General features: G+C 41.9%; 1 protein-coding gene across 2 annotated transcripts in view; it reads left to right on the top strand.

The window, feature by feature from the left end:
* The window catches only part of ELOVL5 (ELOVL fatty acid elongase 5), a 39,194-nt gene that overhangs the window by 6,609 nt on the left and 9,122 nt on the right, over positions 1 to 23,463 (top strand). The window contains exons 2-3 of one of the 2 annotated variants that reach the window (XM_058020144.1): positions 15,950 to 16,018; positions 17,884 to 18,071. In XM_058020144.1, the coding sequence (XP_057876127.1) occupies positions 15,961 to 16,018; positions 17,884 to 18,071 (246 nt within the window). In that variant the 5' untranslated portion in view covers positions 15,950 to 15,960. The remainder of the gene's footprint in view (positions 1 to 15,949; positions 16,019 to 17,883; positions 18,072 to 23,463) is intronic. The other variant, XM_058020145.1, reaches the window with a different exon arrangement.

The following is a 23,463-nucleotide window of genomic DNA, read 5'->3' as shown; positions in this document are numbered from 1 at the left end:
TGGGAAACTATAAGCTTTTATACCTTAATCTATGTAGGCTTCCCTTTAGATATGCTACTTCTGTGCACATAATTGAATCGGAAACCTTCAGTTAACCTCTTCCTGAAAGAATATTTCTTGCTCTTGGGTTACTTTTAAAAATACTACTGTTTCAAATAATCATTTTGAGAATCATCTCCTTGCCAAACAGTAGGGAGAACCTTTGACTTAAATAACAATAATTAAACGTTTAACTGGTTAGGAGGATGACATTCTTCAATGTTTAACATCATCCTGCCCTTTAGAGAAAAAACTTGAGAAAACTTTCTGCATGCTGAAGTTCAAATGTCATGTTACTTCAGGGGCATGGCCTGTGTGCTTGCTGGAAATGCTCTGTGGGTCAGTTCATTCACATGGCTGCTCACATGCTGGTGAGGAAGGGCCACTGTTGGGAAAGGCACACCAATCTGGATTTGGCTTTGGAGGACGCAGTGAAGGTTGTGCTTGCATTTTATGTACGTGCCTCTGTGGGTTGCAGAGCAGCAGATGCTTATGGTGAATGTCTGATTGTGGTTTGGTGGTTCATTTTTGTTTTGCAGTATTGATGTGGAGAGTTTGCTCTTAGCTGATCACAGACCCTGTGAACTGGTGCAAACTCATGTGGTTGTCCTAAATTAGGGTCAAGCATTTATCCCTTGCATCTTATATTTATCCCTTGATTCACTTGGTGTACAGTGGCATTTTGGCATGTTGTTAAGGTTTGCATTAATCTTGTGAGCATGACTTTGTGCATGCATAAAACCTCATTAATGGGGAAAATACCTGTGTTTGTACAGCATGGTGCAAAATATTCTTTTTTAATCAACATATGTGATATAGTGACAGAAAGTAAGCTGCCAGTCCAGTAGACCTGGTTACTTATGGATTTTTTTCTCTGTGTCTGTAGCACACGTAAGCAGAAAAGCCTCTTTCAAAAGATTTGAGCAGGTTTTTAAATATTTTTTTGAATTCTGACATGTTTGCCACCCAGAAGGTGCAGCTTAGACCATGGCTGCCTCTGCAGCCTCTTGTTTTCTCTGGCTGTAGGAGGGGTGGGTGGGTTTGCCAGGCCTCAGCCACTGGACTGGGAAGGTTTATGTGAGTGTCTCCATCACCTTCTGCAACTGCTTAAAACACAGTGTGAGGACTAGAGGAGAACACAAGTACAAGGGAACACCAGCAGTACAGGGTGGCCGATCCTTGCACAGAGATTGAGAGGGATGGCACTGAGCAAGTCAGCAAGGAGTACTGCATTTGTTTGTTCAGCTGAAAAGGAGGAGTAAAATAATAGTAATACAGGTGATCACAGAAAGGCCACTGTATTTCAGTGTAGATCATTGCCCTGCTAATGCATGAATTGTTGCTGCAATTTTCATTTTCTACTTTTTTATAAGTAAAAGTTGTGCATGGCTGTAAGTAATTTTTAGAGTTGACAGTGTCAGACCCCTTGTCATGTGAGTTTAAATAGTAAGAGCTGCGTGTCCTAGTTTCATCTGGAATAATTTTCTTCTTAGTAGCTGGTACAGTGCTGTGTTTTGAGTTCAGTATGAGAATAATGTTGATGACACGCTGATGTTTCAATTGTTGCTGAGCAGAGTGTACTCTAAATCAAGGACTTACCACTGTTCCGTGGTCTACCAGTGAGCAGGTGCATAAGAAACCAAGAGAAAGCACAATTAGGAACAGCTGACCCAAACTGGCCAAAGGGATATTCCACACTGCAGAATGTCATGGTCAGAGTGTAAACTGAGGGGAGTTGGCTGGGAGGCTCCAGTTGTGTTCAGGGATGGGCTGGGCATCAGTCAGAGCAGCTGTAATGTGCATCACTTGTCTTTCTTAGGTTTTATTCCTCCCTCTCTCTCTTTATCTCCTTTTTCATTATTATTATTGTTGTTGTTACTGTAATTGTTAATTTTAGTTCATTTATTAAACTGTTCTTAACACACAGGCTTTACCTTTTTCTGATTGCCTCCCCCATTCCATCAGGTCTGCAGAGGGGTGAGCAAGCAGCTGTGGGGTGTAATTTACCAGGTAGAGTCAAGCCATGACACTCTGTCCTCTGGTTTTGCAGCCTTCATTAGGTTCCCAGTAATTTTTTCTAGAGGCCATACCCAATTCTCCACTTTTACTTGACAGGTTCCCAGAACCTCTAACTTCTTTTTTTAGCCCTTTCAAAACCTTCATCATCTCCCTTTGAAGCATACAAAAGCAGGCTGCAAGTCTGGTCATGCCTTGCAGAATAAAAATAATATCCTTTGGTACTTCTTTGTATTGATTTCTTGTTCCATCACCACTGCTAAGTGGCTGCATTATGGTGCAGGAAGGGACTGCTAATGTTGTTTTCAAATGCTTCTCTTTTTTTTTAAAGTCTGTCTTAATTGGCTTATACTTTCTAAATTCAGTGCTGCACTTGTTTAGATCAGAGACTCAAATCTAAACTCTCATTGAACAATTGCAGAGCTATGATGAATTTCCAGTTGTGCAGACTGAATGCTTCTTGGTTTCACAAAACACGTCAGGCTCAAACGATGCATCAGCTCAGGTATCTGTTGCATATAGCACAGTGCACTTTTCTAAGCATCTGTGGGATTAACTTTGGGTCTTAAAATATACATTTAGGAAGCTGTTAAAGTACAGTTTTGCATCCTTGAAGGGTGAGAAACGGAGATGTTTCTCTGTGAGAACACAGTAATGTTGCCAGATTTTAACTACACTTTACAGTGTATGAAAAACAATCCTCTTGGAGTGTTTTATTTACATCCTTTAGTGTTGTGTTTCCTTCAAAGGAGAGATGCATGGCCTTGGAAGGAGATGACCATCTTTGAACCTGCAGTGACTGAGTGGCCAGCTGCACGTGTGAAGAAGCCTAGCAGAGAAGTGATGTGGTTTTGCACCCCTGTCTTTATTTAATTTTTTGTTGCTGCACCTTTTCACACTTTTGTATGTCTGTCTGTATCTCTTTTTCAGTCTTTGGTTTTAAACTCTGACTCACCCAACACCCTGAAGGGTTGATTTGCAGAACAGAGGAGCAAGGCTGGGTTTTGCACTGAAGCTCTAATCAGCCATTGGTGCTTCTGGCACATCCTCACTTTTTTTTACAAGAGCATCACTGCTCTTCTAAGATTCTTACCAAATTAATGTCAGTCATTAACATGAGAGTAGAATATTAACAAAGGGTTTTTTGGTAGTTTTTAATTGTTGTTTTTTACCCTACCCTTATTCCTCCACCACATACCAGTTCCAGTGTGGGGATATGAACTTGAGCATTTAACTCCCTGGTCAGGAATAACAGGTCTGTTTAATTGAAGGGTCCTTTTGCTGCTGTTTGGTTTAGAGATGACACATCTGTGTGGAGGGTTTGTATTACGCAGAGATAAGAACATTGTGGAAAAATAACCTGCAACTATAGGAATGGTGTTTTGACACTTGAAAAATTGCTTAATGAAAGAGATTTTTGCACAAAAACATGTTTTCCTTTTAGCACACAGTAAAAATAGAGATGTGGTTGTGGTGAGATTCCAGAGGGGAAGACTTTGAGAGAGCTGCTGACATGAGTAAGCAATTTAATTGCCTGAAACATTATTCTGTATCCTACACAGTCTGTACAAAACATGTATGAAATAGGTACACTCAGAATAGTACTCAGAGTGTATTCAGGGTTTACTTGCTGAGCAACTTCTAATATGTTGACATTTTTATAATTAATGTGTAGAGTCTTAATATAGACGCTAAAAAGCACGTCTTTTGCCTAGAGTTTAAAGAGTTGCTTTACAAGTGTTGGTGATGAAACACTACTTGATTCTGTCCTTTCACTCCTGGCAGAACATGAGCACTTACACACTGTAAGTTAGGTTTTCACTTTGCTGCAGTCAGCATTGTTTCCTATGTGTAAATCACCAATTGCACAGCAATGTGTTTTTGCCATCTAACAAATTTAATAATAAGCTTTGGGCACCAAGTGAAAAACACTTGGTATTATCAGAAAGTCAAACTTCCAACTGAAATTTAGTCTTGGGTTCCTGTGTTCAAGATGTGTCTCAAATCACTGGTAGGGTTGTTGTTTGTTGTCTCTTACAGCATAACATGTTTCTTACAGTATAACATATAAAACTGCGAAATAAAGGAGATTCTTCCCCTCTGTCCTCAAGCCCCTCAGGCCAGGGTGTAGCAAGAGGTTTTGGTCATATCCACTGTCTGCTTAGCTTTTTATTTCAGTCTTTTTCTGTGTATTTATTTTCATTAGCACCATTTCTGTTGGAATACTTTAGCTGTGATTGAATAAAACATTCAAGTTGGTTCTTCATGTGTTTGCTCTCTTGATGGTTACCTTGTTCCCCCTTCCCTTGCCTAACCTGCCTTGAGACCATCCTTAGCCCTACAGTTATCAAGACAGAAACAGGCTAACACATCCTAAAATCTGTCTCTTTCATAGTTTGAGCATATCAAGGTTGGGATTTTTTTTGGTGTTTGCCTTTTACAGTGCAATAATCTGTCAGTTCATGCTGCTACAATTATAATTAAGAAATCTTCTAAGCTAGCTCTGCCTGACATATCCTGTATGACCTTTTGTTACTTTGTGCTTTCTTTTTTCTGCAAATTTTGTACTTATCACTAGAACCATTCCTCTATGTAAAATGTTGGTTGTGCAATGCATTTTATTTTGGCCTCCTCTTAATAGCATTTTAGAGTTCTGCATCTTGCATTGTCTGTTTAATTCGTCTTTCTTTCTGCTGTGGTTCCTTGCTGGGTGCAGTGTGTTGGCTGTGCTCATCTTCAGCCATGTAAGACCTCTTCATCACCCACATGTTCTCATCATGCTGCTGCTTCTCCTGCAGTAAATCTGCAGTGGGATGAGCCCAGCTGGGAGCTGATCTTCTTGCTTGGTTGGTTTCTTTGGGGCTACTTCAGTTTTTCAGGTTCCTTCCACCAAGGCCTGGTAGAGAGTAGGGAAGGAATGAAAGCAGCCTTGCAGCTGTGTCACATCTGTTCTTGCGTGTTCCTTGTTCCTGCACATGCCCTGGGTATGGCAGTGTAGATGGTTATGTGGTTATGGTTGGTTATAGATGGACCAGGCTGAATGGAGAAGCCAGAGCAAGGATCAGGTGCTGTGATGACTCTGAGCTGAGGGCTGCTGATGGGCATGAGCTGGCATCACAAGGGGATGGATGGAGATGCGTATCTTCAGGAGAGTGAGTTGCTGAAGATGGTGTTTAGGAGGCTTTGTACACATTGTGAGGCAGGGGAGGCATGTCTGGGGCCCCCTTTTCCAGGGGATTGCTGCCCTGCAGAGAATGGGATAGCTGCAGGGTTGGGAAGGAAACCTGTCACCTGCTGTTTGGCTGGATATTGCTTTGTCCCTGTATTTAAAGCAGGTACATTACATCAAGTTACAGTGCTGACCCTGCTGTTGTTCCAGTGCTTGTGAAAGTAGGAAGCAAATTAAGCAAAACCTTCTGCATCTTGGTGCTGGAGCTGGGGGCTCAGTTTAGCTGTGTTCTTCCTTGGAACAGACTTTAATGGCAGCAGGGTTTCACTGCACCAAGAATTTGATACCTCTAATTGAAAGAAAAGAGTGGCTAAACTTTGGAGGAAAGGTACCTTTTCCTAGAATTCACTGCCTGATTCTGCAAGTAACTGAAGCCTTTATATTATGAGTTTGCAGAAAACATCTTGGAAGTTGCCAGATATGTGGAGTTTTTTCCTGCAATAGTCTTATTTAAAGTTCATAGAAAGAGCAAGTGATAAGATCACACACAGCTGTACCATTACAGAATTTCCTTTTAATTGGTTGGCTGTTCTTTCTACCCTTAAAACAAATAATAAAATATAAGAAACCACAGTACTTGCCTCCTGGAGCGGGGTCTTTTGATGAGGTAACACTTCAGAAAGTGCTGCCAAAATCAAACAAAGGAAATGTGCAGGTACCAATGCTTTATTTTCTAACTACTCCAGGAGTCAGTTTCATGTGGCCCTTTGTTACAGCCATGATTTGGTATGATTTTGGTACCCCAAAAATTCTCAGCAGAACTTGGTTTGACATGGGTCTGGTACAGGCAAGGATGTTCAGCTCCTTAGGACTCACCAGGCTTTGCAGTCCTGGGCTTCTGTAACAGAAATGCCATCAGCTGGCTGCATGGCTTTGGCAGCAACAGCAGTTTACAGATGTGTGAAGTGTTGTACCACAAGGGAAAGGTATGGGGGAATGATCTGACAAATGCACCTGCAAGAAATCTCCTGACTCTTTGCTTTCTGTCCCTATGCTGGGACATGTCATCTTCACTTTCAGTACTCCTTCTGCTACCTGGGCAGGAACAAGGTCAAAAACTTGCTTTCTATAGTGTTAGCACCTTTTTCCATTAGAAAGGCAGTTAGATCTTAAAGGTAGTTGATTTTCTGAATAATGGGCCTTTTTTTTTTTTAATTTACTGTTTTGAAAGCAAGGGGTTTAACAGGGCATATATAATGGTGAGGATTCTGTTCTGAGCAGTACAATACCATGGCACAACATTTTTTGTTCCTTTTATTTAAAGTTAGCTGTCATTCATACCTGCCTGACCTCTGTTAGTACTGTTTACTTATGTATGATGGTGCAGTCTGGCATGATGTTTAGCATCTTATAACGAAGGCACCAAGTATTGGTACAGCTGCAGCCACACAGGGTCTCACAGGTGTACAGCCAGAACATAGCAAAGTTTTAAGATTGACTTCTCATAGCATGGGTGACTGTATAAAGAAAAGGGGTGTATTTACAGTGCCAGTATGCATACTTTCTTATTTTAGGTAAAATTACAGAAATTAATTTGAGGGGTGTAACTACTTCAGTGTATTGCATGCAATTTTGTGTGCTGGGGCTCTCCAGAGAATTTCACTTCTCCCACAGCACTCCAGGTACAACCCCACAAGCATTGGAAATAGAGTAAGCACATAAATAAATACTTAACATAGTGTAGCTTGCCTAAGGGTGACTTGTTTGTGTGCTTTTTCAGTGTGATCTGGTTTCCAAAACACAAGTGGTCCTCTGAAAGGTGTCAGTTACCCACCTGAACACAGGGGTTGTAGTTTCACATCTTAGCAGGGCATCTTAATTCAGGTTTTATGTGCACTCTTATCCCTGTACAAGTCAGATTTGCATGGTGTAGCATTACCTTTGTGACTGTCATGCTCAGCTTTCATGGTCTTCTAATTCCTCCACTTTTCATTGGATTGCTGTATCTAGTCAGCATGTGAACCTGAGATAACCTTTTTATAGCTAAGCTTTGTTTACAGAATAACTGCACACAGCCATTTTTTGCTTCGTACAGTGTTTCACATGTGCAGGAGAATTTTAAGTACTTTTATAAATTAGATGGCAAACTTTCATGTGTCAAGCTACTAAATGCAAAGGAGGTAACCAAGAATTACATATCTCCATGCTTTGAGTTTCATTCTTGAGATGTTCCCTGGGTTCAGACCTCAGTGCAGGATTTTGGCAGGAGGAAGTGGGCAGGTGGATGACAAATGTTCTTGGTGTTCAGATTTGGTGGTGCAGCTGCAGGTGTTGGAGGAAATGAGGGGCATGTGGATGGAAAGTCCCACTTGTCATTCTTTTTTCCTACTTATTTTTAAATTTTATTATGCAATTATAAGGCATGGGCATTTAAAGAAAAGGTAAGTTGAAGCTTACTGTCTTGAGTACACAGTGCTCTTGAATGCAATGGTCCTGCAAGGCTGGGCTTCTCCATTTTTGGTCTTACTGACTGTAGTCTCATTGGTTCTGTTGTTAGAAAATGCAGTGTTTTGACCAAGAAGGCTCATTAAAATAGGTTTTGGGGAATGTAACTTTTTCTCCTCTGTAATCACAGAGTTTACAGGAATCCCATTATTAAAGGAGAGAAAAAAATGTTCAGGCTTTCTTGCAGGTGGCTTTTGAATGAAAGATATGAAGCCAGAAATGAAAGGTAAAATCCTTATGGCAGGCTGGACTTAGCTTTTTCCTTTCATCTTCTCAACTCTCTTTAGCTTCCCAGGCCTCCTGAGGCTAATTCTCAGTTGTGAGCTGCAGTTATCACAGAATAAGCTGAGGTGAAGCTGACCCACAAGGATCATTGAGTCCAGCTCCTGGCCCGGCACAGCACCATCCCCAGGAGTCACACCCAGTGCCTGAGAGCATTGTCCGGACACTTCTCAAACTCTGCCAGGCTGTGCTGTGCCCACTGCCCTGGGGAGCTGTTCCAGTGCCCACCCACCCTCTGGGTGAGGAAACTTTTTCTAATACCCAACCTACATCTCCTCTGGCACAGCTTCAGGCCATTCCCTCAGCTCCTGTCACTGTCACCACAGAGCAGAGATCAGTGCCTGCCCCTCCCTCCCCTCACAAGGAGCTGTGACTGCAGTGAGGTCTCCCCTCAGTCTCCTCCAGGCTGAACAGACCAAGTGCCCTCAGCTGCTCCTTGTACAGCCTCTTCTCAAGGCCCTTCACCATCTTTGTTGCCCTCCTTTGGAAGCTCTCAAATAGTTAAAATATCTTTTATATAGTGTGGCACTCAAAACTGCCCCCAGGGCTCAAGGTGAGGCCCCAGTGCAGAGCAGAGCAGGACAATCCCGTCTCTTGCCTGGCTGGTGATGCTGTCCCTGATGTTCCCCAGGACAGGATTGGCCTTCCTGGCTGCCAGGGCACTGCTCACTCAGACTCAACTTGTCATCAGCCAGGACCCCCAAGTTCTCAATTACAATGCAAGCACAGCTTTTGTAAAAAGATGGAGCTTCAGGTTCAAAAAGTAGCTGCTAATAAACACTGCCCATAGTGCTTTGGGAGGGGGGCTTTGAGCTAAGCTATCTAGCAAATGCTGTGCTTTGGCTTTTCTTACAAAAACTCAACCTTGCTGCTCTTGTGCCATGTACATATTCCCCCTATTTCATCTAACCTAGTTTGTTACAGACACTCTCTTCTGTTTCACTCTTCTGTTTTCGCTTTCTTTTTACATAAAAAGGAAGCAGTTCTTAAACCCTAGGCAGAAGTTCTCTGCAGTGTCATTGCTGTATATTACAATTACAGCAGTTGAAATAAACCTGCATGCTTTGCCTTTTCTTCCTCCACATTTTATTTCTGTAGATGCTCCTTCAGTCCTGGCTGTGTTGCTCTCACAGCACGGGCTGTAAGCTGGCAGCCGTGAGGAGGTTTCCAGGATCCCAGTGCTGGGGTATGGGCACAGGATTTACCCCCTGGACACTTCATAGCAGGAAAATGCATCCTCTTGTGAAAACCATAGTGCTGAGTGATGCCAGATCTGCTGCTGCTCAGGGGGCTCTGCAGCACGAAACGTCCTTGTTTGTAGAAGGATGCTGGATACATCCTTCTGGCATGTAGAGGCAGTCATGGACCATTTTTCTCTGATTCTTAACACTTCCATGAGTGTGTTTGTGTGCTTGTTTCTAACTTGCTCCTCCTGCTTGGCCATCACCCTTGGTGTTTTCCCTCTGTCTGAAATCATCCCATGCCATATCAAGAGCTGTTGAGTGCAAGGGGATGAATTTCATGTGGGTGTTCTAATCCCAGGACAGTCGAATCCTAATTTGAGCTATTTTAGATCTGCTGAAGGTGTAAATAAAATTGCAAGAACCTATCATTTATCTTAACTTGCCTATCTGAAGATCATTAGATTCTGATTTCATGAGGTACTGTGTACTGAGTGCAATTAGTTATTCTGTTTTACACTATTCTTTCTTGTATTTATTTCTGTTCTGTAAAATACTTTCTTACCACATCTCTCTTTATGTAATAAGGTAACTATTACTGAAGGATTTGAGGGAATGGAATGACAGGAGAAGTAATGTCATGAAATCACACACACATATATATATATATATATGTAATTTCATGACATAATTTCTCCTATATATTACCCCCTATATATACCCCTTCCCAAAGTCTTTCTTTAAACCATGCATTTTCAAATGGTTTGAAATCCCACCGAGGTTAAACTGTTTGAAACTAACTTCTCTCCTTTGTCCCACATTTGTGACACTTCTCTGAACTGTATGCTAATTAATGATTTCTGAACTTTCTTATGCTGGTGCTGCTGTTGAGTGTGAAAGCTCAGCTCTGTGGGTCCTGGAGGGTTTGCTGCTGATGCCAAGGGGCCAAAAATCTGAATCACATTGCTAAAGACAGAGATTCAAAATAAAGTTTAAAAATATCTTCTTGTATTTTAACAAAACTTAAGTGTTGTTAACAAAATCTGCAGCACCCATGCTTCACCTGGTTTCCCATGAAATAAATATACCCCCACTTTCAGATCAATATGGGCTATAGCTTATTCTGAAGTCCTTTCTATTGCTAACATTGAGCGTGGTTGGGCCCTACGAGGGTATTTAGAAAGGGAAGAAAAGGGTAATCTGGAGTTGGCAGGAAGCTGAAAGGCAAAGGGAACACATTCAGGGGGTGGTTTGGGCTTGGGGAATTGAAAGGAGAAACTGGGCAATGGACAGAAAACGGTGACAGCTTTGATTAGCAGTGTTGTCTTCCAGTTCTCAAGCAGCCAAACATTTTCAATTCCAGTACATCTACAAAAGCAAACAGCAGTGTGATCACTGGGTTTTTGGAGGAGGGATAGTTTGTACTTTTGGAGGAAAAAGAGGAGTCACCTCTGCAGTGGCAGGGACTGGGAAACATTACTTTAAAGAGAAAACACAAATCAAGATTTCCAAAAGCAAAAGCAAGTGCCTAAATTTAGGCTTCGAAGTCCTAATTTAAGAACAGAAAGTGGCTGTTTTCCAAAAAGGCTGAGCAGCCAGGCCTGACAGCACATTTCTCTCAGAAGCCAGAACAATTATTTAGATGCCTATTTTGGGGATTTTATTAGAACTCAAGCTCAGGCACTTAGCTGTGAAAACTGGGATCTGTTTCAGGCAGTTCTTGAGCAGCCGGGTGAGAGCTGGAGGATGCTTCTGAAAGGGAGCAGGGTCCCAGTGCTTTGAACTTTCAGCTTAATTTTTTTTTTTTTTTTTTTTTTTTTTTTTTTTTTTTTTTTTTGCTGCTGTTTGATTTGCTTAAAAAGGGTGCCATGGGATGGAAATCAATACTTTTATGCATCATCTTTACACCTGGAAAATTACTCCAAGAAGAAACTAAAGAAACACCATCAAAATGTGATGAAGAATTCTTAAATTACTTCATAGCATAAACCCTCTAGAATGCATTTTTGTGGAAAGCATAGGGGAGAATTTCCTTTGAAGGGCAGAAGCTGGTTGAAATCCTCCAGTATGTAGTAGCCATTTCTTCTGAGAGTAGTTTACATGCATTAGAAGAGCAGGCTGTCATTGCTGGTAGCCTGTATGAAACACTTTCTATAAATAAATTTTTGAAATGTATTCTACAAGAAAAGCATGTTTCTGTGTAGGCTTTAAACTGTATTTTTGATTATTACACCAAGAAGCACCAGGGCTGTCAATGCCTGGACTGAGCAGTAGGGCAGAGCTTCACATCTTCTGCCCAAACATTTGTGTGGTTGCTGGAGCATAGTGGCTGTCTCAGCTCATAGTGCCAGAAATGAACCCAGGATAACAAAAGATCCAAAAAAACCTGTCTGTCAAAATCCAGAGGATTATTGAAAATGTAGTATTATAATGATGTTGCTTAATTTGTTGGGGCAAGGTGCAAGTTTACCCTTTGTTATGTTTGTGTTGCAGAATTAAAGTCCAGTAATTTTGTTTGTTAAAGCATCAGATAAGGTTTTTTTCTGGATTAGATACTTGGACTTGAAGGAGTGAAATGTCTTCCACACTCTGATCCAGTTTGCCCTGGTCAAGTGCCTTATTGTGCTGGTAGAAATTGGTGGCAGAGAGGATGATTTATTTTTCCATTGTAGAAAGGCAGGTTAGGCAAAAATAACTGATGTATATAGAGGTGTTTTAAAAAGCATTGTGTGGCCCAGTTGGGTGTTTTTTCCCTGACTGTAGGTACTGAATAGGGCTATGGATGTAATCAGTCATTCTCTACAAGGCCTTTGACACAGTGCCCCACAACATCCTTCTCTCTAAATTGGGGACATATAGATTTGATGGGTGGATTGTTCACTGGAAAAGCAATTGGTTGGATGACCACCTCCAGAGAGGAGTGGTCAGCGACTCTGATGGCCGGAGTGGTGTCCCTCAGGGGTCCATGGAGGGACCAGTACTGTTCAGTGTCCCCATCAGTGACATGGACAGTGGGATTGAGTGCACCCTCAGCAAGTTTGGCAACACCAAGGTGAGGGGTGTGGTTGACATGCCTGAGGTGCCATCCAAAGGGACCTGGACAGGCTCAAGACCTGAGTCTTGGGAGCCACATGAGGTTCAGCAAGGCCGAGTGTGAGGTCCTGTTCCTGGGCTGGGGAAGTCCACAGCCATCAGCATGGTTTGGGGATGGAGGGATTGAGAGCAGCCCTGCTGAGAAGGTCTTGGGGGAATTGGTAGAGGAGAGCTGGCAACCTGTGCTTGCAACCCAGAAAGCCAGCTGTGTCCTGGGCTGCATCCAAAGCAGCGTGGCCAGTAGGATGAGGGAGAGATTGTGCCCTTCTGCTCTGGTGAGACCCCACCTGGAGCACTGCATCCAGCTCTGGGGTCCTCAGCACAGGGAAGACATGGACATGTTAAAGTAGATCAGAGGAGGTTAGAGAGCTGGAGCATCTCTCCCTGTGGAGACAAGCTGAGCAAGTTGGAGCTGCTCAGCCTGGAAAAGAGAAGGCTCCAGGGAGATCTTGCTGTGGCCTTCCAGTACCTAAGGGGCCTACAAGGAAAATGGGTAAAAACTTTTTAATAGGGACTGTAGGGTTAGGACAAGGGACAATGGTTTTGAGCTAGAAGGCAGATTTAGACTAGATGTAAGGAAGAAGTTTTTTCAGTGAGGACATTGGAGCACTGGAACAAGTTGGTCATAGAGGTGGTAGATGCCCCATGCACAAAACTTCTGAGATTGGATGGGGCTCTGAGCACCTTGAGTGGAAGATGGTGAGGTAGTTGGACTTGATAAGCTTCAGAGGTCTCTTCCAAACCAAACCATTCCATGATTCTGTGAATAGTGTGCCTTGTTGTGGGATGGCTTGTAGGTAAAGAAGCTGCTGCAGAATATGCTTACCTTACTTTTAGTATTAGGAAATAGGCCAATCACAGTGTTTCAAATGGCCACTGGTTTAATTTTTCTGGGAGTCGATGTTTCTCTGAATTGGGAAACTATTCTAATTTAAAAAGAACCCTTGTAGTTGCTGCTGTTGAAGCAGTGTTTAATGTTGTGTGGCTGTTGGCAGGAGACTTGATGCATTTTCACATGACCCCTTCTCGAACAAAAGCAGATTGTTTCCTTCTGTTTTTCTGTTACACAAATGAGTTCCTTTTGAAACAATTTCTTTTTCTGCAAATTCTGGAAATCGACACCAGGAGTAGTTTTTCCTTTGCTGTGTCTTTTACAATCTGCTGTCGGATAATGCTGGCACAAAAAGCTGCTTTGGGGTACCAGCCCAAAAAAGCTGAGACCTCTGCAGGGAGCCTCCTCCTCTTGGGCAATGAGTTTTTCTTTCAGTTTTATGGAGGACTTCAATGTGGACTTTCATTTCTTGCTGTCTTTACTATAGCTAGGCAGAGTTTGTTTCTGGTTTCTAACTTGTTTGATTTACATATATGCATTTTTAGTGTACATAAATGTAGCTATGTATGTAGCAAGTCACTTCTGGCATGAGCTTTTTTGTATATTTTAGTATAACAAACCTTTGGTTTTGTACCAGTCTCTGCCATCTGAAGCCTTTGCCTGTGAGAAGCAAGGTTAAAGTCAGATGCAGATTATTGGCTGATGCAGTGCTGCATAACTAGGCCAATTAGTACTGGATCAAAAGAGCAACAAATTGTTTAAGTGGGGATCTCAAACAACAAAATGAATCATCCAGCAGGGAGTGGGTTCATGGCAATATTTAATAGCTGACAAATGAAAAAAAATGATGGGATGATAAAAAAGGTGCTTTCTCTAAATATCTTTTGTTCTCCTTATAATTATATACTCATTTCTCACAGTCTTCCTGATGTTTGTGCTTCTGGTGACACAAGTTATGTTTCCTTATTCCTGGGACACCAGTGTGCCAGTGCTGTGGCCATTCACACAAGTGCTCATAGTACCATAGCTGGTGAGGTGACATAATCCCAAAAATGCACTTTATTCTGAAGTGTTTGCTTTCTTGGGCTGGGCTTGCTAAGTCAGAAAATAAAACCAGTACAAATTAGGGCTGCAAAACACTTTTAACACTTGTGGGAATTTCAGTCAAGCCCTTTTGTTTGTGCCTGCTGACCAGATTCCAGTGATGTCCTGTGGCTTTCTGTAGTCCCGAGCACTGTGGCATGGAAGTGAAAGTCCCTTCAGTGTGTCCTGCGAGCCCTGCAGGGCGCGGTGGCTGGAGGTGCAGGCAGGAGCGCCCAGGGAGCTCGGGGGGTGTTGGCCTCCTGCCTGGGGCCCTCAGTGGAGGGGGAGAAGACCACAGAGTGGAAATGCATGACCCGAGCCCCTTGCGTTTGCTTGGTCCCGTGGGAAATCAAAGCCCCTGCAGGCCTTCCCGCACTGGCTCCCGGTTCCATTTGGGACTGAGGAGAAAGCATAATTTGGATCCTGCTTGGCTTTTCTTGTTGGACTTGGTTGAAAGTGAGATTTCAGTTCCAGCTGACTAAAACCAGAGGATATATGATTCATTTAACTTGCATAAATCAGAAATCCCCTAGAGACGGGATTTGCACAGGTGGAAGGGAGATATTTCTTTTGGTGGAACTAAAAAAAAAAGAATATACCAACTTTTTTTTCTTAACAAGTACCTATAACCTTGTGTAATTGTTTTGGTTGGTGTTGTGGTATACTGACAGCTTGTGCTGCTGATGTTATTTTCTCATAGCTAAAAATTGTTCTTAATATTAGTATTAGTATAGAAACACCACAAAACGAATACCATTCTATTAGAAGTGGATAAAATTTTATTAGTGAAAGTACAGTACAGTTCTGGATAGAAAAGAAGAAATTGTGAGAATTGGGGGTTTGGTTTTTTGGTTTGGTGTTTTGGTGGATATTTTTTGTTTGTTTTTTCTTAATCAAGAAGAAAATTACTTCCTCTTGAGAACAGCTTTGTGCACAGTTGTCCCTGCTTGTGGCCAGTGTTGCTGCTTCTCTCCTGCTTTAGCCATAGTGAGGTACCACAACGTGGGTGCCTCCATGTACAGAGCAGGTGCTACCCACAAACAGTGGCTGTGCGAGGGCCTGACAGGTGACATTTGAATCACTCTACTGATGTTGGACAAATTTTACCTGGTAATGTCTTAGCAGCAAGCAGTTTCTGGAACTGGAGATGCTCATGCCAGGAGGAGATGCTGTATTTTCTCCCTGGACTCTGCAGCCCTCTCTCACTGGTGACTGTTGATCTCTTGGTTTTACGGGCTGTTAATCAGAGCTGTAATCAGTCACCTATCTGCAGGTGATAGCAGAGCCGCTCTTTATTTTATTCCTCCTTTCTCCTCTTCCCTAGCTAGTCTTGCTAGTTATTTGAGAGTCTTTGTTCAAAGAGCTTCATAGTCTTTATCTGAAAATTTCAGTGTTGCTGGCTTTCTCAAAGTCCAGTCCTCCTCACTGAGGGATCTTTCAAGATACTGGTTTTTATTTACGTGTACAAAATACAGAACTAGAAAGAACTTCAGGTTAATCTGAGCTCATTATTTTAAGCTTCTGTGATTAATTACTTCAGTGGGAAATGTAGCTCGTACACCAATGACTCTCTGAGACTAGAATAAGCTCCATGTACTTAATATATGCTGAGAAAGTCCATTGTGTTTGCTAGAATTTTTGCATACTAGTATTTTCTTTGTTAACCCTAACAGAATGTGTTCAGACGCTGAACAGTAAACTATTTTCCTGAGCAGAAAAACTAACTCTCTCCTTTTCTTTCCATTTCAGTAGGTTGTATAATGGAACTTGTGGATAAAACAATCAATAGTTACTTTGATGTTTGGCTTGGACCCAGAGGTAAGATTTGTCAAAAGCTAATAAATAAATGCATAAATAAAAATAATATAATAACTGCATAAATTAAACTGATCTTATTAGAACATAAGAAACATTTTTCCTCTAACTTGACACTGACAGGTAACTACTTTCTTTAGGATCTGCAAAGCATCAAAATGTGACAGTGTAATAAATAAGAGTCTATTCAATGCTCCTGATCTTTTGACCTGAAGAGGTCATTCTTACTGTCAGTTAAGCTCATGTTGTTTGTCTTAGTGGGTGACTTACCTCACTCAGATCTTTGCTGCTCTTTTTTTTCTTTTTAATTTAATAGCTTTTATTCTAAAAAAGCCACTTTAATTTGCATTTAATGAAATAAAAAATACTCTTGCCTTCATAATTTGATCTTCTCTGGAATTTTTCACTAAAAATATCTATAGTTTTTGGGAAACGCTGCTTCTTTGAAACCATTCTTTTTTGAAGAAGCAAAAGGTTTGGTAGGTTTTACCCAGGGAAAAACTCTGCAGGTGGAGAACTGCGGTCCTGGTCAGTGTGAGGAAGCCAGAGACTCTGGTACCAGGACAAGCAGTGGCCTCATGCTGCAGGCTTGGGTAGGATGGTCCAGTTCCACCTGGTTCTGGCCAGGGGGATTAAATGGCTGCATCCTGCACAGAGTGTGCAGAGCAGTGCTGCTCAGTGGCGTCTGCTTTCTTCTTCTGACTGCTGCAGTAATGCCTTTTCTCTGTCCCACTCAAGATCCAGTGATGGTGCCCCTTCTTCTTAGGAGAAAGTCCACAGGAGATGGAACAAGCCTCTGATTCTTCTAAGTGTGTTTTCTGTTTCCTTTATTAGTATCTCGGTGCCCTTGTTGCCTCTCTCTTCATGCTAGGCCTGTTTACATCAGAACATCCAGGCTAATTTAACATATTGCATGTGCTGGCATATGGTCTCTGTTTGCTGTATGAGAAAATAAAGGTGGCAAATCCAAAAAATTCCCTGCCTTGCCTACCTACTTTCCAACCTGCACCTTTAAGGCCTCCTTTCATACATTCAGGATCCATGTATGACTCCTTTAAAATTAAGTCAAGACTGTGAATGACAGCAATACTTGAATTGTTCATTCATAGTTTGGTTAACTTGGTTTCAGTACTTCGGGCTGACTTTAGTGAGAGGAGTGAGGTACTGTGCTGTTGCTGGGTGTGGACAACACAGATGTGGTTCAAAAGGATCACACTCATGTTCCAAGTAGTTCCCTGAAATTCCCTGATTGAGGGTTGTTTATGTGCTTTCCCTGAGAAGCTGCTGCGTTGCCAGCCAGACTGGTTACTCAGGCAGGACTGACTGCTCTGTGTTCCATTGCTCATACAAGGACTCCAAAATTTAATTCTTTCTAATAGCACATACATAAGTCTAATTGTGTTAGGATTGACTGGAAAATAATTATCAGGATCATCCACCTATAACTACAGAGGCGTCTGCTTCACTCCTAGGTTTGCTGACTCTAGGAAATAAGATGTGTACTGTCAGGAAGGGTTCATTTGAGAAAATAAAGGGGAGAGATTTGTTGAAACTTTTCTTTATAATTATCTGTGGTATTCAAGTGCGTGACAGTTCTGAATGGTAATGAGTATTTAAAAATAATAGTGGTAATAACTTAAGAATAGTTTTGCCTTAGGAAAAGAATTATTTCTGCTTTCTTAAATGCGTAAATAAAATGTTGTTTGTAATTAGCAACGTGGCCATTAGTAAAAGGGCTTGCTGCACTTCCTTTGTCTTTCTTTGGTGTTCCAGCACTGGAATAATTTTGGGTACAACTATTTTTAGTTGTATTGAATTCTCTCCTTACAAAATCTAAGTGTTTGTATGTTTTTGTTTGTTTGTTTCAGACCCCAGAGTAAAAGGATGGCTGCTTCTGGAGAACTATACACCTACCTTTATCTTCTCAGCCTTGTACTTACTAATTGTATGGCTAGGACCAAAGTACATGCGGAATAAGCAGCCGTTCTCATGCAGGGGTATTCTAGTGATCTACAACCTTGGACTCACACTGCTTTCTCTGTATATGTTTTATGAGGTAAGAGAGAGAGGGTTGCTCAGGCTTATTTTGCAGTATCTGTTTTAATTATGTTGGCTCATGTTGAAAGTAGAGCAGTGCCTCTGAATTCGGGAAGCATCTGCAGAAATGGTGCAACCATTTTCAGTGTCACTTGTCAGGGGAGAAAACCCTAATAGTAATGTTACCTCTAAGGATGTGTGAAACAAACCTTCCCTTAAACATCTCTGCTGACCTTGGGTAGCAATGTTTCAAATGCACTTTGCTCAGTCGGTGGAAGTGAAGTCTTGATCTTTCAGCATGAACTTGGCTACTCCTTCAGTAATGTCGCCCTGTTCCATGTGATTGTGCTGGTGGACAAAGTTTTGCTGGGAAAAAAATGTTGCTGAAACAATGCCATTGTGATTCATCTGTTTATTTGAACTTAAAAATCTAAACATACAAATAGATTTCAGACTGAATTGACCTTTCTGTGGACTTATTTCCTTTCATAAAAACCGAAATATTTAGGCAGTGTTAAGTCTCCACTTTCCCAAAGAGCTCTTTAGCTGCTTTTACTCAGAACTGCCTGTTTTTGTTCAAGTGAAAATGAAGAACTATGGTAGTGTAAATAATGATGTGGTCAGAAAATTACTCTTTTGCTTTAATGTACAGAATATTCTGGCACACTTTTAATCAAAGTATTTTTTCTTTGTGTAAGGAGATATTTAATTTTCAACATCCTCTTTTCAGTTCTTTCACTAGAGTCTTTTCAAATGCAGCCTAGGACTAAAACTACTAATATTTCTTTTTTGTATGAGCTTAGAAGTGTATATAAGCTGCAATTCTCCTTTAAGTTTGTAGTTAATTCTATAGTGTTTTACAAGGTGAGTGTTTAGAGATGAAGTGATTGACATTCAATGTTATTTCTCTTGTGTAGTGAATTGTCTACTCAAAATTTATTGGGTTGGTTTATTAAGAAATTTGGTGCTTAATTGTTCAGTTGGGAGCAGTTTTGGATTCAGTAGGTAGTTGGAACGACTTGTGTTCTTGATGTGCTTACATTTCTGAACTCCTTTTCAGTATGTTCTAATCCAGCAAATATGTGTTTTGATCAGTTTCATTTGTTTAAATGTAGTGTTGATGTTGACTTCAATGTCCATCTGCATTATTTGATGCAAGTATTATTTACAGTTATATAATGATCTGTTGTTTTAACCTCCAGTAATGTTATTGAGAGCTTAGAAGTGCAGACTTTTCTTCAGTTGTACCAAGTGGGAATACTTGGAATAATACTCATAGTTTCTAAATTACTGTAACATTCTGCTCTGTTACAAAACCTGCTGGTAAATTTAAACAAGAGAAAATATCCAAACTGTTGGGTATCTTATAAGTGTCTTTTTCTTGCTAACAATAAACTGGTTACCAAGGGAGGACTGTTCATTATATGCTGAAGAAGTCCTCATACTTGTAACCAGATAAATATTATTTTATATTGTGGAGCAATGACAGAACTAAAATGCAGTGAATATTGACCCCTCCTTCCTATATAATGAAATACTTCCTGTGAAAATGAGTGTTGCTCTTAATCTAGTATTATCCATATGGAACTGTTCATTAGTATTGTAAATATGCCTTCTCCTTGTAAATGGGCATACACAAAGCCTAGAGCATTATGAAGATGATTGAACACATTATAGTGGCAATAAAATGTGGTTGGCAGCACTTACAAGCTGAATTTGAGGGCAAGTGATGCCCTGCAACAAGGGACTGATCCCATAAAAATGCTGCAAAGCAGAGAGCCTTGCTGACATAGCACCACACTGCTTGGTGTTTGCAGGGAGAGAACCAAAGGACAGAGGGAAAAATGGGTTCTTGCACCTCTAGGTATGTTCTCTATCTGAAGTACCTGCACAGCATGTGATACCCTTGCTCATATCTCATCAGTCTTGGAAGTTTTCCTTTGAAGGATTAGCCATATATCAGTACTTTATAGTGCACTTACTGTTTTTAAGACAGAATGATGAGGAACAGCATCCAGAAAACTTGAGTAACTCCCTGTTCTCCTCCTTGTTGTAAGGAACTCTCAAAACTCCATTTTGAGTTTCATTTGGATTAAAATTTTTCAATCCTACTGTGAGGAAAAATCATAAAATGTCACCATTTATGAACTTGTTTAGTAGCGTGTCTGAAAAGAAGTTGCTTTAATAGCTTGTGTACAGTACACCTGAAACCCTACTTTGAAGTTTTTCCTGAGTTACAACTGTGGTGATTCAGGTCATGATTCATAGCATCACAGCTCAGTTTGCATATTATGTGACCAAAACAAGATGTTAAAGTGAGGTATCCTCCCAACTGGGATGAAAAGGATGACCTGCTTGGTTTTCTGACCTTTATGTCTGAATGATTGTAAGCAGTAACATGGGGAAATTTGGCATCATAGGATTTGTGTAACTCTAGGTGTTGTGTACTTTGGTCTAAAATCACTAGAAATTTTAGACCTGTTATGTGGAATTCCTAATAGTTTCTGTCTGTGCTTGCTATACCTTTTTTATTAGGATATTTAATGACTTGACTGGGCTTTGGTACTCGCAGAGAAGAGGACTGCTGTTGTCCCAGACAATATAACAGACAAGGCAGATCTAGGGGAGCTGGAGAGGTTTTTCCAGGCTAATTTGTCACATACTTCAGGAGGACAGGATGTTCTTTAGGGACAAACAATGCTTTATTCTGTAAAAATGTACAGTGCTTGGACTTTAAGGAGAAATAACACTCTTATGTCTCAGGCTGGGGCATAAAGGAATGGGTTCCTGCGTGGTGAAGGTGCCTGGCAGGGGTTGGCAGCGGGGTTACAGGGTAGGGGCTGGCATGGCTGTGTCTGGGGGAGCTGCAGGAGCAGCTGCAACAGCAGAGGCAGCGCTGCTTGCCCGTGCTGCTGCTCCGTGCTGGCATCACAAGGCTGTGACCCCTGCCCGTGCAAGGGCCCCTGCTCTGTGCTTGAGTCTCAGCTGGGGAACTGAGCTAAGGGGGAGAGTGCCAGGTACCCAGTTACACTGCACACAGACCTGTGCTATTATGGGGGTTTGTTAGCAAAACTGCCCAAGTGATCTGGAGCACCTGGGCTTACATTAGAGAAAACTGGTCAATAGTGAAGGCTCACTTTTTAAAGTGATCTCTTTACTGGCTCTTTTCTTCATCTGAAAAATTCCCTACTGAATCTGCCTGAGAAAAGTCTTAGATTTTCCTGAGGAGTGTGGTGTTGCATAGGCTGTAGGAAAAGTGTAGGAAGCAGGGGACTCTGCAGAGGTGCTGTGTCACACGAGCCATGGGTGGCAGCTAGGCTGCTCTTTCCTCTCCCCTTTCTTTCTCCACCCTCCTGAAACTCTTATCTCTGCCCTGGGGTAACTGCATTCATGTAAAGATAAAATTCTGTATCTGTGTGGGCATTTGCTTGCTTTGATCAACCTCAACTTCTGTTTCTCTTCATTCTAATCTAGCTGTGTTTTGAGCCTTGTAAACCCATCAGCCTTGACAGTGTGATGCAGCGCTAGGTCCCTTATCTGCCCCTCTTCTGCGAGTCTCAGACTTCAGTTTTATCATGAGAAAAAAACAAAGTCCTCCACAGTAACACCTCTCCTCCACCCAGTCAGACTGGCATAAGTGTTCTGGCCTATTTTGGTAGCAGAGGTGATAAAAAAGCATGTGCCACAGCATTTCAAAGAATTCAGCAACAGAATTACAAAATGAAAGCAATAGGAGAAAAGAAAACTTCATTGCAGGGGAAGAAAGTGTGGGTTGTTTCAGCACAAATGGAATCTTGAGCTGCAGGTTTTCCCCTGAGCTGAGGGGCTTAACATTGAGTTTGAGTACCATTTAAATTGGCTTATGGACTGTCTTTTTGTGCTGCTTAGAAACCATGTGAAGTGATTTGCTTGAGTGCAAATGGCTATAATTGGCCTTTTCTGGACATGTTAATTTCTCAAGAGAAGATTTTCCTGTGGTTGTCCATCAGCAGTGCCATCAGCACCCTGGACTCCTGCCAGCCTGAAGATGAAGGACTTCTGGAGAGAGCGGGCAAGGAAGGAAGGGCAGTCCAAGGCTGTGTGGGCAGAGGAGCCCCTGCTCTCTCTCTGGGCAGGTTTCACACCTCCCGTACAGTGGTGTAAGGAGATCTTGGAAACGCTGGCATCCAGGGAGCAGCCCACAAGTGTGAGCAAGGGCTTAAATGCACTGCTGGAAATTTCCCACCCCTCCTTATTGCTTTTGGGGTGGCAGGGAAGCAGCTTCCTGGGACTCTACACCTGTGCATAATGGAGCCATTTGTGGTCATGTTTCAGAGTGATCTCTTGGTTTTGTTTTCTGAAGCCTTCCAGCATGGCATGAAAGCATTGTGGGTGCAAGAAATAATGATGCCAGGCAAAGGAGCAGCTGGCTAAATGAGGAAGATTATTTACATGTTGTATGTTGCAGTGAGTAAGGTTTGTGGGCAGCAACAGCAGTTTGTGGGCAGCTGTAGCAGCTTTTAACCAATTAGTTCCTTCTGGAAAGTGGGGAAGGAAATTATTTTTGTAGCTATACTAGCTATTTATATGATGAAACATGCTGACATTTCCTACAAATGTTGCTTTTCTTATGTAATTTGTGGCTGTGAGAGTATTACAGTTGCTAGCATACAATAATACATTCTTTTGTAAAGAAGGGAGCACTCAGGTTGAGGTGAAGGCACTGCTCATAGCCACACTGATGCCATTGTCCCTTAGAGAGGTGGGATCCATGGAGACACCTTTGGTTGCATTACACTTTAGATGGTGAACCTGTACTGCTTGCAGGAAAAGAGCTGTGGATTCACTATGCCAGCCTTTACTGGGAAGAGCTTTATGGAGTGCAGCATTAATGATGTATGTTGTTTGGATTAATTACAATGTAAACAATGTCATTATCCTTCTATTTCTTACACTTCCTTGAACTATGAGAAGTGTATGAGAACATCTGTAAGCTCTTAACATGACCACAGCACAGTGTGGTGTTCTGTCTGAGGGACTGGCAGGCGCTTGAAGGCGTGCAGGCTTTCCCTCAGTGGCCTGGTGGTGCCTGGGTGCAGAGCTTGCTCTGGGGCACAGCTGGTCCTTGAGCAAGGTACCACTTCCAAATGTGTCCCCTGCAGAGCCCTGCAGCCAGGAGAGGAGCCCTTGCATGGCTGCCTTCCCTCTGTTGCTTGGGCAGGGAAGTGCCTGGCTCTGCTGCTGATGTGCACGCTGCCCTGCCCTTGCTGTGGCAGGCTGCTGTTGATTTATCTCTAATACAAGAGATACTTTCAGGTCTGTATATTATTATATAACTAGATGTATGTTTTTCCCCCTAAATCACAGCAATAATACTATCTCAGAAGGTCAAAAATAATGACCTAGGCTGGCTGAGTATTTTAAAAGCTAAT

The sequence above is a fragment of the Melospiza georgiana genome, chromosome 3, assembly GCF_028018845.1.
Source record: "Melospiza georgiana isolate bMelGeo1 chromosome 3, bMelGeo1.pri, whole genome shotgun sequence".
NCBI lineage: Eukaryota > Metazoa > Chordata > Aves > Passeriformes > Passerellidae > Melospiza > Melospiza georgiana.
The sequence above is the reverse complement of the archived record's forward strand: the minus strand, read 5'-3'. Positions and strand labels throughout refer to the sequence as shown.